The sequence below is a fragment of the Phocoena sinus genome, chromosome 13, assembly GCF_008692025.1.
Source record: "Phocoena sinus isolate mPhoSin1 chromosome 13, mPhoSin1.pri, whole genome shotgun sequence".
In the NCBI taxonomy this organism is placed as follows: domain Eukaryota; kingdom Metazoa; phylum Chordata; class Mammalia; order Artiodactyla; family Phocoenidae; genus Phocoena; species Phocoena sinus.
The window spans coordinates 80,541,526-80,555,393 of NC_045775.1; the positions used below are offsets into that span (position 1 = coordinate 80,541,526).

Genomic DNA, 13,868 nt, shown 5'->3' on the forward strand with positions numbered 1-13,868 from the left:
CTTGGCACCCTGACAATACTTGACTTCTCCTGATTTTCTTTCTCTCCTTTTCTCAGGGCCGTGACATTTCTTTTCCGCTCCCCAAGACTTAAAAACGTACTTAAGATGTTTGTGTTTTCTCCTCCCACCCTCCCCACTCTGTATGCCTTCAGTCTGAGGAAGGTGAATAACTTAAATCCCTCTGGGTGAGAGGGATTTTAGAGGGAGGGAAAAATGGATTCCAGAAGCTCTGGCGGACAGCAATGAAGTGTAGGATACCTTTAAATCAGGCAACAGGAACCTTGACAAAGCTGAAGTTGTTGATAGAAGTGCTTTGCAAAAAGCCAATATGACTCGCTTAGATATAGAAGAAAATTAACATAAGGTAAAGAGAAGTTACCATAAATTTCAAGTAAAAAAACTCTTCCCTGTCTCAGTTTTTCCCTGTGTCATTACAAGCACTATACCTTCTGTCTGTCTGTCTGTCTCTGCCTCCCTCTTTCCTCCCATAGGTTATGGACACTCTGATGTCCAGAATACAGTAGGTTATTGCTTTCCCATGCACCCCCATTCGAAAGCTTCAGGAGACTTCTCTTTGCCTGGAGTGCCCACGGAATCAGATGTCAACCCCCTGGCTTAGCACTTAGGGGCCTCACAATCTCCCCTGTCTTGGATCCCTCACTTTCCCTGCAGGAACCCCCTTCTCTGGCCCAGATTGGTGGACTGACTATCCCACTCCCACACCTGATCCCTTGCTCGCCTAAAACCAGGAACATCCTTTCCATTTCCATGCATGGGGACCCATCTCAAATTTCACTCTCTCCACGAGGACTGCCCATACCAGCAGCTTCCATTTCCATATGGGAAGACGGCCAAGGGAAGCTTGTGAAGTATATGGTGAGCATTCCACACAAAGAAATGGCTGAGGGTAAGCTGGGCACGGCAGCTGAGGCAGGAAGCGTGAGAAAATAGGGCGCCACTCGGTGCGGGTATAAGCACCTCATGTCCCTCTGTGCAGAAAGCGACAACCTCCCGGCCAAGGGCAGCCTGAACATGTGTTTTCTTTGGCCCAGAGAGTGCTTTCTGGATGCTGGCTACTGAGTCAAATTTTTTAAAAACTGGAGCAGACACAAAAGTGTGAACTTCTGGTTTCTCTTCAAAAGATCACAACATCTGGCCATGCTGGCTTGTACTGCAGTAAGTTTTTGCAATGCACCCTGATACTCAGTCTCCTGAGCAAACGCGTATTATTTTCCCTAATTCTGTGGGTCAGCCGGGAAGTCGTTCTGGTCCAGGCCAACTTGGCTGGCCTCTATGGTCATCTGGGGCTAGATGGTCTGGAACAGCTGCACTCACACATCTTGGCCATGTGCGTCACACAGTCCCAAGAGCCCCAAAACAGGGTGATCTAAGAGTCGGATGAACAGGTTTAAGGATAAGAACATTCAAAAAGAAGCACAGGAAGTATCAAGAGGTGATCACATATAGTCACAAAGCAACAGCACAGGACACCGGCTCTCAGCCCTGGCTGCACTTTCAATCCTTGGTAGCTTTAAAATTGCTGTTGCCTGGTCCACACCCAGACCGATTAAATCAGAATCTCAGGGTAGCTACATTTCTAAAAGCAGGTAATTCTGACCAACAGTAAGGCTAAGAATCACTAGCCTTGGATTATTTCTTTTTCAAAGCTGAAAGTGTTGGTCAAAGTACCAGAATGGGTGTCCATCTTAGTAGCAGCCGAAAGAAACTCCAGGCAGAAAAGGGTGCTAAAAAAACTGCTTGAAAGGAGAGGGTGGAAATGCATTTCAGGTGACTAGGCAGTTTCTTATGAAGTGACCCCAAACTAACTTTTAAAAAGGTTAACCAGGTCATACTGGCTACCCAGTGTCTGAGGTCAGAGCTTCAGTTTAGTGACTCAATTATCACTGTTCTGCTGAGAACTACCCGTTGGTACCAGGCTCTTCACCTGTTATGCCTGCTCCCCTGGGGGAGGTCTTTGAAAGATACTGAGATATAAATAGCTGGCCCTTGCAGGCATGCATTAAGCCAACGCCTCACACAGGACTCAGCCTGGACTCTGGGCTGTTTTCAGACCTCGCATTTCTTGAGGTCTCAAATTATTCGTTTTTTACATTCTTCTCTTATTTTGAGAAAGAAGCATTAAGTACACACACAGAGAGAGATGGACAGTCTCAAGCTAAAAAAGATTTTCTTGCCATACAAGATGGGTGATCACTGTCAGTTCCATCATTTTGCAGAATGAGGGGAGCAAGACCTGGGTTGGGTCAGAGGTGGGGACCAAGAATCCTTTCCCTTCTCTCCTTGAACTGCTCTGCCCTGCTTTTTCCCTTAAGGGACAGGGACATGGTAGAATCCACCTGTTGGAAGTGGCCAAGTCCCTTTGGGATGCCAGCAGGCCAGGCAGCAATGACCGGGGCAGGGCTTTTACACCCCACCTGCCCTGCAGACCGTCCGGAGCAGGCTGCAGGGGCCATACTGGCACAGCAGCCCAGAGCTGAAGGGGCCACTCAAGGAGAGGAAGACAGAGCTAAAACACCCTTCAGCTCCCACCCACTGGCACAACCAAAGGAAATGCAGCACACATGAAAAGCCTACGTGTGCCAGGCACCGTGTCCTGGGCCTGAGGGACACGGTCTTCGAGACTCCTCCGAGATGGGAGTGATTTATCATCGCCACTTTACAGAGGGGGAAACCAGAGGCTTTCAGCGTCTTGCAATTCACAGCTAAAATTTCCTGAAACAGAGCCGAGGCTCTTTCCATTGGAGCCTTGCCTCCCTCTCCACTCTCTGAGTTCTTATTCAGCGAAAGGGAACAACCCAAGAAGGCCTCTTGAAAACCCCAAGCCTTCCAAAGCTCAGGCTGTCAGAGGGAAGGCAGAGCTGAGCGACTTGTGCAGCGCATCTGCTTGGCCCGCAGGGATCGGAAGAGCCAGGGCTGCATCTTCTCTCCCAGCGCCACATTCTGCAGCCTTCTTCCCGGGCGTTTCCCTGCAGCGAGACCCTCGCTTGTTTTCCTGCCGCCATGGAGCGCCGTGCGGCGGGTACGGGCCACCCAGACCCGGAGGCGCGCCACACGGGGACAAGACCCCCAACACGCAGCCCGGGCCCCGATTCCGGCTTGGCCCCCGTCCGGGGGAGGCGGCTCCGGGCGGGCCTCTGGGTGCAGGCTTGACAGCTCCCGTAACGACCCTAACGTGCGGGGTTGCGGCCTGGGGCAGGGCGCCTCTGCGCTCCAGCGGCGGTGCGCTACCCGCACCCGGAGCGCCCAGAGGACCGGGAGGACCCAGAGAACTGAGGAAGCCCGGGGGCGGAGGGACTCCGCACCCGCATCCCCGCCCCGGGCCCCTCGTTCCCCCAGCCGGCGCTGGCTGGGCCCGGGGTCGCTCTCCACCCAGGAGTCCCGGGGACGGTGGGCGCGGAGCCGGGGTACTCTGCCGTCGGCGCGCGGCCACCAGCCCTCCGGGTGCCCTTACCTCCTGGGCCGGCGGCTCCTCGGGGGACGACGGGTGTGGGCGATGCAGCCCAGCGGCTCGGTGGGCCCCGGGCATCGCGGCGGCGGCGCGCGGAGCGGGAATGGGGGAGCGTCGGGGCCGCGGGCAGCGGACTCTGCCCTCGGGCTGCAGCAGGCCCGGGCTCGGCGCGCTCCGCTCGGCCCTTCACGTGACCGCGGTGGGGCCCCGCGGACCGAGGACTCGGGGCGGGCGCGGCGGGTCCCGGGCTCTGGGCCCTTCCCGCCCGGCCTCCGGGTTCTTGCTGGAGCCGGGGGCGGGGACTTGGTCCAGCCGGGGTCGGGGGCGGGACGCGGATCCGGGGTGCCCGAGGCGCAGGGGGTTAGAGGCCAAGCTGGCAAAGGGTCCCAGCCGTGTGCCCCGGGCGTGTCACTGAGCCCGGGTTTCTGTATCAATAAAATAGGAACAAGACCTTCCTCCCAGGGTTGTTTCGAGAATTAAATGAGTTAATATATTTAGTGGCTGCCACTGGCAGGTGCCCAGTAAATGATGGTTTCCTCCCAGTCCTAATAGAACCCCCTGGAGAGCTGGGTGTGGACCCAGAGTGAATACACCTGGGGCAGATGCCTCCGGGGAGGGGCTTGCAAACCCTCCTCCCTTCCCCCAGTCCCAGCCTGGACAGGAACTTGGGGTTACAGAGCTGCTGAATTTTTGAAAGAAAGCAGAAATCTAGATTTTCATGAGGATGTTCCTGATTTTTATTACTGTTGGTCATGAATTTAAAATAATGATAATAAATACTTGCAAGCCAGTTCTCAGATGGGCTTTGGCCTGGAGGGCAGGTGGTCCTCAGCTCCTGTACCAACGAGCTTCACTGACACCTCCCAGAGGACGAAGAGGCCAGGCAGGGCGGGACTGGCCCTGGTCACCGAACAGGAGGCATGGTGTCCCTCTGGGTTCATTAGAACCCTGTGCTTTGTTCTGTTGGATGTCAAGGTCCAGGTCCAGCACTGTGGCAGGCAGAATTATCTCCCCTGCCGCCCCCCAAAAACAATTCCACATCCTAACCCCCAGGATTGTGAATCTGCTACTTTATTCCTCTACAGAGACTTTACAGCTGTAATTCAGGTTACTAATCAGTTGACCTTAAAAGAGTGATTATCCTGGATGATCTAAATTGACCCAGTGAAATCACATGAGCCCTTAAAAGCAGATGAGGAAGGCTTTCCCTGGTGGCGCAGTGGTTGTGAGTCCGCCTGCCAATGCAGGGGACACGGGTTTGAGCCCTGGTCTGGGAAGATCCCTACATGCCACGGAGCGACTGGGCCAGTAAGCCACAACTACTGAGCCTGTGCATCTGGAGCCTGTGCTCTGCAACAAGAGAGGCCGCGATAGTGAGAGGCCCATGCACCGCGATGAAGAGTGGCCCCTGCTTGCCACAACTAGAGAAAGCCCTCGCACAGAGACGAAGACGCAACACAGCCATAAATAAATAAATAAAATAAAATTTAAAAAAGCAGAAGAGGAAGGCAGAAGGGGTGGTGAGAGATGAAACTCCGGGAAGGACTCAGTGTGCTTAGTGGGAATGCTACTGCCTTGAAGACGGTGAGGGGGGGGGGGGACTACAAGGAACTGAATCTGCTATCAAACTGAATCTGTCATCAATTTGAATGAGCCTGGAAGGGAATTCTTCCCAGAGCCTCCAGAAGAGAACACAGTGCCTTTATTTCAGCGGTTTGAGACTCAGAGCATAGACTCAGAGCTAAATGGATGTTCGTTTAAGCCCCTAAATTTGTGGCACTTGGTTACACGGCAAGAGAAAATGAATACAGGACACTGGCCTTTCAATGCCAGATTCAAGTTCTTGCAGTGAGGCTGGCCTACAACGAGAAGGTCAGGCGGCCCCAGTTCCTTAGTAGGCATGCCAGGCATTGCATTTGCCACCATCCACCTCCTCTGGTTGTTCCCTCTCAATTCCAACATCACACCCTCTGGGAGGCCCTTCCTCAACTTCTCCCAGCCAGTGGATCACTTCCTCTCTGTGGCCCCACACTCTTCATGAAAACAACCACATGGTACCTCAGTTCCTCTATTTATATATGCTGTCCTGCTCCACTGGGCCACAAGCACCTGGCAGAGGTGAGGCAGGAAACCTTCATCTTTGAATCCCCAGCTCCTAGCACAGAGCAAGCACGTGGTAGGTACATGAAATCCAAAAGCAGAGTTCATACGAGCTTGTAGCCAGTGACCCATGTCTACAGGGTGTCTGAAATAATTACTTCTTATAACTGTTTATTGTGTGGATTACCCTAAAGCTCTCTGCGTGTTCTTGAGAAAAGACAGTGATTCTATTTCTATCCAAAGTCGTGACTTACGGAATGGTTGTTTCACAGTGGGGTCTTTTCAAATGGCTTTTCTTTGATGCAGTGTAAATGTGTGCATTGTAAAGAGTAGAAACAGCTAATCAAAGATAATCGTGGTCAGTGAGTTTAGGTGAGCATCCTTCTCCACATCTCTCTACCTGCTCACACTTTAACACGCATGTATGCAGCTCTGTGCAAATGAGATTACATCCCACCCTGCAGACGCTGCTGACCTTGACCTTCTATCTACATCCTTCCTACCCAGGAACCCAGAATCAGGCCAGGCCTCCACCCATCTCTCACTAGAGGATAATTCTGCCTGGTTTAGGCGAATCCAAACGGGGTGTTTTCCTGGCAACAGTTACCAAGGAGAGTATGCGACTTAAGGTAGCTCAACCTGACTGAAAAGAAGCAATGGACTTAAGAAGAAAGGTTTCTTTTTCTCTCTCCCCTCCCCTTCTCCTATAAATGTAAAAACCCAAAAGACATGTATTCCTAATGGCCCCTGGCAATGATCTTGCAGCAGCCTTGGGTAAGGATGATTCTGAGGACGGCGGAGCAGAGAGATGCAAGTATCCAGGTCACTGAGGGCCTTGGGAAGAGGCTGCTTTTTGGTACTTCCATCCTTAGAACTGTCTAACCTTTGCACTGAGAATTATGTGAGCTATATTATAGGACTCAGGAGACAGAATGTGGTAGATCTGTATGGCTGACAGGAAAAAATCTGCAACATAGTACATGGTAGTAGTACCCTGCATGGAGTTTGATGTCTTTCGTATACATTTTTTAAAGGATGCACATACCTATATTTTCTGGTAAATAAATAAAATATTTTCCTGGAAGGATAATCAGCGTTTACCTTCGAGCACACAGCTGAAACAACAAGGGGTAGAAACATGAAGGGAGAGGGACTTTTTCCTCTTATTTTATACTTTTCTATAAGGTTTCATTTTTCACTGTATTTCTATCTTACTTTTATGTGTTCACACATGGTAAGATCAACAGGGATGTGGGATGGAATTTAATCAGCAATTTTGTCTGTTTCATGAAAAAAATATTTTCTGTAATGGAAAAAATTACAACTCTGGTCCTTATGTCTGAAAACGCCTGTTCCTGGCAGCGTCTCTGCTGGTGGGGACAACACACCTCCGCAGGGTGAGAAGGAATCCGATTTAGAAAGCACAACCTTTAGAGGCCAGTTAACACAAAGCACACCCTATTACAACCCTTTGAGGTACTGTATTGGTTTGCTAGGGTGGCCGTAACAAAGTGCTACAGACTGAGGGGCTTAAACAACAGAAATCTGTTTTCTCACAGTCCTGGAAGCTAGAAGTTCAAGCTCAAGGTGTTGGCAGGTTGGTTTCTTCGGAGGCCTCTCCCTTTGGCTTGTAGATGGATGTCTTCTTCTCCGTGTGTCTTCATATAGGTTTCCCTCTGTGCATGTCCATGTCCAAGCTTCCCTTTCTTATAAGGACACCAGTGGTTACTTGCAAGGTATTGATGGAAACCATTCCACACCACTTCCAGAAATTTCCATTCAACAAATACTTATTGGAAACCTTTTATTTTCCAGACACTGTATCAGATGCTTGACAAATATTCACCCTAATGACCTCATTTTAACTTAATTACCTTTGTGAAAACCGTAACTCCACATAGGGCCACGTTTTGAGGTGCTGGGGTGTTAGGACTTCAGCACATGAATTTGGTATGGGGGGGACACGATTAGGCCCATAACAGGTATTGGTTACCATCCCCACTTTAGAGTTAAGGAAACAGAAGTTCAGAGAGGAGAATCAAAAAAGGAGGTGAAGGAGTTAGTCATGCAGGTACCTGGGGGAAGAGTATGCCAGCCAGGGGAACTGCACACGCAAATGTTCTTAGGTAGCACCGAACCTTGTGAGCTCAAGAAACAATGAGCAGGGACTTCCCTGGCGGTCCAGTGGTTGAGACTTCACCTTCCAATGCAGGGGCTGCCGGTTCGATCTCTGGTCGGGGAGCTAAGATCCCAAAAGCGTCGCGGCCAAAACACCAAAAACATAAAACAGAAACAATAATGTAACAAATTCAATAAAAACTTTAAAAATGGTCCACATCGAAAAAAAAATCTTAAAAAAAAAAAACAATGAGCCGAAAAACAAATGAAACAGTGAGCAGGCCAGTGAGATGTAAGAGGTAGAGGAGAGCTGACCATGCAGGGGCTTTGGGCACTGCAGAGTTGGAGCAGAGGCGTTGCATGGTCCACCTTCTGATTTCAAAGGCTCACTCTGGCTGCTGTATTGAGAATAGAATGTCGTGGACAGATATGGAAGCACAGAAACCTGATAGGGGCTATTGCAGTATCTCAGGTAAGAGATGATGGTAGCTTGGGTGCAGAGGTAGCAGTAAGGTGAGAAGAAGTTTAATTCTGGTCATATTTTGAAAGTAGAAATGTTGATGCAAATAATCAATAAACAATCTATAATAAGAATAGAAGAGAGTTTTATTTGAGCCAAACTGAGTACTATAACCTGGGAAACAGCCTCTCAGTAGCTCTGAGGGACTGCTCTGAAGGGGTAGGGGAGGAGTATATATACATGATTTTTTTTTTGGCTAGGAAATACACGTAGTCAAGCATACATCTTGGTACAAGGTTACTGCCAATCACAAAGAACACGTATCACAACTTAATGATTTTAGTGCCTTTCTATGTAAGAGAAGATGCAAAAATCTGGGGTCATTGAAATTCTTGCTGAGGTATGCATTTTAACTACCTAAGGGCCATCTATTCAAATCACAGAATGACCCATCCATTTTTTTTTCCTGAATTTCCCTCAGGGGGTACGCTAGGTGGGCAACTGCAGTGGGTTGCTACTTATCCCTTTGTATTACTAGATGGTGGGCAATTTCTTTAATGGTTAATGCAGATGTACAATGTATGTTTGGCAGGCCATAAGACAGGCTGTTTTAGTTAGCAGAAAGTTCAAGCCGCGTCACGTATAAGCCAGAATGACTTCCCTGTACCTCGATATGTGAAGATTTCTTCCACTAGAACCTACAGGATTGACTAATAGGTTGAACGGAATATGAAAGAAAGAGAAGGTTTCTGATGGTTTTTTTTCTTTTTTAAAGGCTAAGCTACATACTTAACTGTATATTCCAATTCATCAGAGTGTGTCATAATTATTTTTTTCCATCTCTTTCACTCTGCACTAAGCCGTCTGAGGGCAGCTGTTGTGCCATATTCACCTCTACATTCCCAATACCTACTGCAACATTCAAGAAATATTTGCTAAGTAAATGATCATTAGGTATGGCAGACTTGAATTCACATTGGACCTGATACTGTCTTTATCATCACCCTAGTAAGATAGGTTTCATCTCAAGTATGAAAGTCCAATTGCTGATATCTATAGAGAGGCTAGGTCAGGCCCGTGCTCTAAAAGAGTTCAGGCTCCACGTGCTGGTCTCCCTTTCGTGACTGTATCTGTTTTCTATTGCTGTGTAACAAATTACCACAACACACATTTATAATCTCAACTTTCCATGGGTTAGGGGTCCAGGCACATGGGTCCTCTGTTAGGGTCTCACAAGGCTACAATCAAAGCATCCGCCAAGCTGTAATCTCATCTGGAGGCTGCACTGGGGAAGAATCTGCTTCCAAGCCTATTCATGTTACAGGCAAAGTTAATTTCCTTGTGGTTGTAGGACTGAGGGCTCTAGCTTTTTGCTGGCTGTTGGTTGGAGGCGTGCTGCTGTTCCTAGAGGCTACCCATATTTCTTTACTATATAAGCTTCTCCAACATGTTTGCTTACCTCATCAAGCCCACAACGGGAGTCTTCAGCCTGTTAAGAAGTTTTATATCACATAAGGAGTGACCTCCCAGCAAATCACAGATCAGCCCATACTCTAGGAGAAGGAGTTAAGACATGAACTTCAGGAGTGGAAATTGTTGGGGGTTACCTTAGGGTCTGTCCACCAGAATGAATTTCATCATTAGAATTTGTTTTCCCTCTATCCCCACAACTCTGACCCAGTGTTAGTTGTGGAATAGAATGGCTCTCTAGACCTTGCTGTCCAATATGGTAGCCACTAGCCCCTTATGTGAGTAGTGTGACTGAAGAACTGATTTCTGAATTTTTAAAAACAACTTAATAAAATTTAGTTTAAAAACCAATACTCGGACTTCCCTGGTGACACAGTGGCTATGAATCTGCCTGCCAATGCAGGGGACACAGGTTTGATCCCTGGTCCAGGAAGATCCCACATGCCGTGGAGCAACTAAGCCCATGTGCCACAACTACTGAGCCTGCGCTCTGGAGCCCGCGTGCCACAACTATTGAAGCCCGCGTGCCTAGAGCCCATGCTCCCCAACAAGAGAAGCCACTGAAATGAGCAGCTCACACACCACAACAAAGAGTAGCCCCTGCTCACTAGAGAAAGCCCGCACGCAGCAATGAAGACCCAAAGCGGCCATAAATAAATAAATTTATTTATTTTAAAAAAGATACTCAACTCAGATATTGGAGAATTTTTTACATGTGTTTGAAACAATGTGGGTGCGTGAATCTAATTTTTCAACTAACTTTTGTGAATTCTAGAAACTGATCAAGTCTCTCCACCGAAAATTTAGTGTTCAAATTGAGATGTGCTGTTAATTATAACATCTACACCAGATTTCAAAGTCTTAGTATAAAAAAAGAATAAAAGATCTCATTAATAGCTTTTCTGATTACATGTTGAAAAGATAACATCCTTTATGTATATTAAGCTAAGTAAAATACGTTATTAACAATAATTTCATCTGTTTGCATTTTTTTAAATGGGTTCCCAGAAAATTTAAAGTCACATATTTGGCTCGCATTCTGCTGCTGAGAGAAAATACAAAGAGGTTGAGCTGACCATGAGGTTGGAAAGACGCACCACCGTGGTTAGCTAATAATAATAAATCAAGGCAACATCTGATGAATGCCAAACAGTAAGTACGGTAGGGGTTCAGAGGACGTAACTGTGGGGCTATCCAAGGGCGGGGCAAGTCTTCATCAGCAGGCGAGATCGACGAATCTTTAAATTGCAAGAGCTGCGCGGCAGGGCGCGCCGGGCTCTCACGGCCCGCGCCCCGCCCCGAAACGCGCTGCGCCTTTTGACCCGGCCGCCGCGCCGTAGGCCGCGCTGGAAGCCTGGGAGCCGCGATGGCGAACGTGTCCGAGAGGACTTTGCAGCTGTCCGTGCTGGTGGCCTTCGCCTCCGGAGTGCTCGTGGGCTGGCAGGCAAACCGGCTGCGGCGGCGCTACCTGGACTGGAAAAAGAAGAGGCTGCAAGACAAGCTGGCGGCGACGCAGAAGAAGCTGGACCTGGCCTGAGATCCCCGCGCTGTCGGTCCCCGCCGGCCACCGCGCGGCCACCTCGCCTCTCCGGCGCGGAGCTCCAGCCGAAGCCAGGCTCGCCTCACTCTCTCCGCCCGCAGTGCCGGGCTCTTGCCGGAGTCGGTGAGCAGTACTTACAGCGGCGCTCTAAGGGGAGACTTCGCGGACGGCCGGATATCTTGGGACAGGAGGGTCTTTGGAGAGCCCACAGGAGGTGACTTGTACCCCCAGGCACCAGAAAGAGGAAGAAGTTCTGTTTTCCCTAATAACTCACATTTTGGTATCGTAGTTCAGTTCACTGCGTGTGTTTAACGGGACTGTCTTAACCGCGTGCGAAGTCGTTGCACCTTGGCAACATTAAGCTTCAAAATGGAAAATACTGGAAAGAATAGAAAATGAAAAAAAGGACCGTGGAGGTGTTCCTGCCACACCCTTCCCCCCTCCCCACATCAATTTATTTTTTAAAATATCCTTGGTAGCGCCATAGTACATCTTTGCATTCATGTTTTGTCATCTCCAGTCTAAATTCTTAGGTCCTTGGCAGGCTGGCAATGGCTTGAAAGTCAGGAACCTTGAGTCTAGTCCTGGCTTTTTCATCAGAGCTCTGCAAATTTACAGGGTCTCAGTTTTCTTATCTATAACACCAGATCTTCTTGTTCATAGTTTAACTAAACAATAGAATAATTTGAAGTTAACCATTATGTATTCCTAATTTTTATTTCTCTTTTCTGTTTCCAGCAGCTTGTTGAAGATGGATATAGAGAACTGGACAGAAATAGTTTGTCCTTGCACTTTATGAATTAATTTTATTTTTAAAATAAAAAAATTAAACATATTTGAACCTTTTATTAAAAGGAAAAGGAGTATCTTGCCTCCCATGCAGCTTACTGAATTAAGAGATTTGATCCTCAAAACTTATAATTACTGTCTTTGGTCAGATATCTTGTTTTCTAGAGAATCTATGCTGGTTCCTTGGTACAACTGCAAAGCAAAGTTGGTCTAGGAACCACTATGATTCCCTTTGGTTAGCAGTTTTGCTGGACCTATTCTGGAAAGCAAACGGCATGTAAAAATAACTGAGGTAAGGGTAATGTATGTAAGACCTTTACACATCTGAGGCTGACAACATACTCCAAGCACAAAGTATAAGTTTTTACTGACAAAAGTTTCATTTGTGTCATTATGGAGTAGACATGTGAAGGAGAAACCTCACTGAATAGACCTTAGTGATAAATCCCAACTACAGTTGAGCCTTGAACATGGGTTTGAATTGCACAGGTTCACTTACACGTAGATTGTTTTCAATAAATCTATATGTAAGTGGACCACTGTCCACTTACTGTCCATGGCTGGTTGAGTCTGTGCCTGCGGAAACATGGATAGGAAGGGCCAACTATGGCGCTTGAGCATCCTTGGATTTTGGTATCCGTGGCAGCTCCTGGGGTTCCAGGATGATACCCTCCGACGATACCGAGGGATAACTGTGTCTGAAAATCAAGAGTGACCAAGTCCCAGGTTATTTTTGATTTTCCAGAGGTGTTTTCTAGAACACTGCCCTTGCTCATTCCTATAAAGATTAATTTTGTTTCTCAGTAACTTTAGGATCAGCTCCGTATTAACATAAGAAGATTCAGGAAAGTTGTTTCCACAGAGAGCTTTTTTTTTTCTGTTTTAGGAAGGCCGTTATGCTTTATTACTTCCAACTTCATTTGCATTCTGTGAATGCAGTACTTAAGGACTGAAATGTTGGTTCTTAGAGCACCATTCCATCTGGGCTGCAGGTGGCTGAAGTATCTGAGTCACCATTCATCACTGAGGGTCAAAGAGTTGAGGCTCTTTGAGACAAGGTAGGTTTCTTATGGCACATCCACGGTGCCTCCAGACTGTTGGTATGTTCCTGGTTAAACATCTAGGTTATGACCAGTTCTGCCCGTATGGGCCTGTTCTTGTGCCACGTTCCTGGTGGACCTGGTCTTTCCAATGTGACTCCTTTCCCATTACTTATGTGCAGCACCCGGACACACTCGTCTCCCTCTCCTGTCTCACCCCAATGTTCTGTCATCCTGCCCCTCTGGGCCTGTGCTGTTCACCCCCGAGGCCTGTCTAGTCCTTACGTGGTTTTCAGCCACCCTACACCACTCAGTCTGCCCCTCGTTTTCTGCCTACTGCCTCTTTACACTGTGCCCATGTGTTCCCATCCCTGTGGTGGACAATTCCCCCCGACATTGCCTCTCACTGTTTCACCTCTAGCTGTCTACCCCTTGCCCTACTTAAATGTGTTTGGTTTTTTCCCTGAAACTATTGGCTTACATGGAGATGTTACATTTTCCATGTTAACCACTAGTCTGGAAGCTGTTAAATTCTTTTTCAGTATCTCCTGTGAGACAGCGGTCCAAAGTTGATATACATTGTAACACAGAGTTGATATACATTGTAACACACTGATGGAAGAAAATCATAACGAATTTTATGAAATAGCTTGTTCTCGGGAGAAGCAATGGCCATGGTTTGCTTTGGTTTTGGCTACCTCACTTCAAAACGGTCTTGTAGGTTACTCTGATTTTCGTAGTGGCATCAAGGGATGACAACAGAAGCAGTGACTAGTGCTAAAGCGACTATACTGAGCATTACAAGTCAAAAGAAATGTAAGTTAATGAAAAAGAAGGCAGCTAGCTGAGTAATCTCACGCCTTACGGCGTGGTGAATACCTA

General features: G+C 47.9%; 2 protein-coding genes across 2 annotated transcripts in view; one reads left to right on the forward strand and one right to left on the reverse strand.

The window, feature by feature from the left end:
- The window catches only part of LOC116764375 (two pore calcium channel protein 2-like), a 43,183-nt gene extending 39,612 nt beyond the window's left edge, over positions 1–3,571 (reverse strand). Inside the window, exon 1 of the mRNA XM_032652957.1 lies at positions 3,473–3,571. Coding sequence (XP_032508848.1) covers positions 3,473–3,547 — 75 coding nt within the window. The 5' untranslated portion in view covers positions 3,548–3,571. The remainder of the gene's footprint in view (positions 1–3,472) is intronic.
- A 4,530-nt stretch (positions 3,572–8,101) lies between these two features.
- On the forward strand, positions 8,102–11,885 carry MTLN (mitoregulin). The gene is given in 3 exon segments (XM_032652265.1): positions 8,102–8,159; positions 10,870–10,973; positions 10,975–11,885. Coding segments are annotated over 3 exon segments (342 nt in total). The 3' UTR covers positions 11,155–11,885.
- Positions 11,886–13,868: the final 1,983 nt, after the last annotated feature.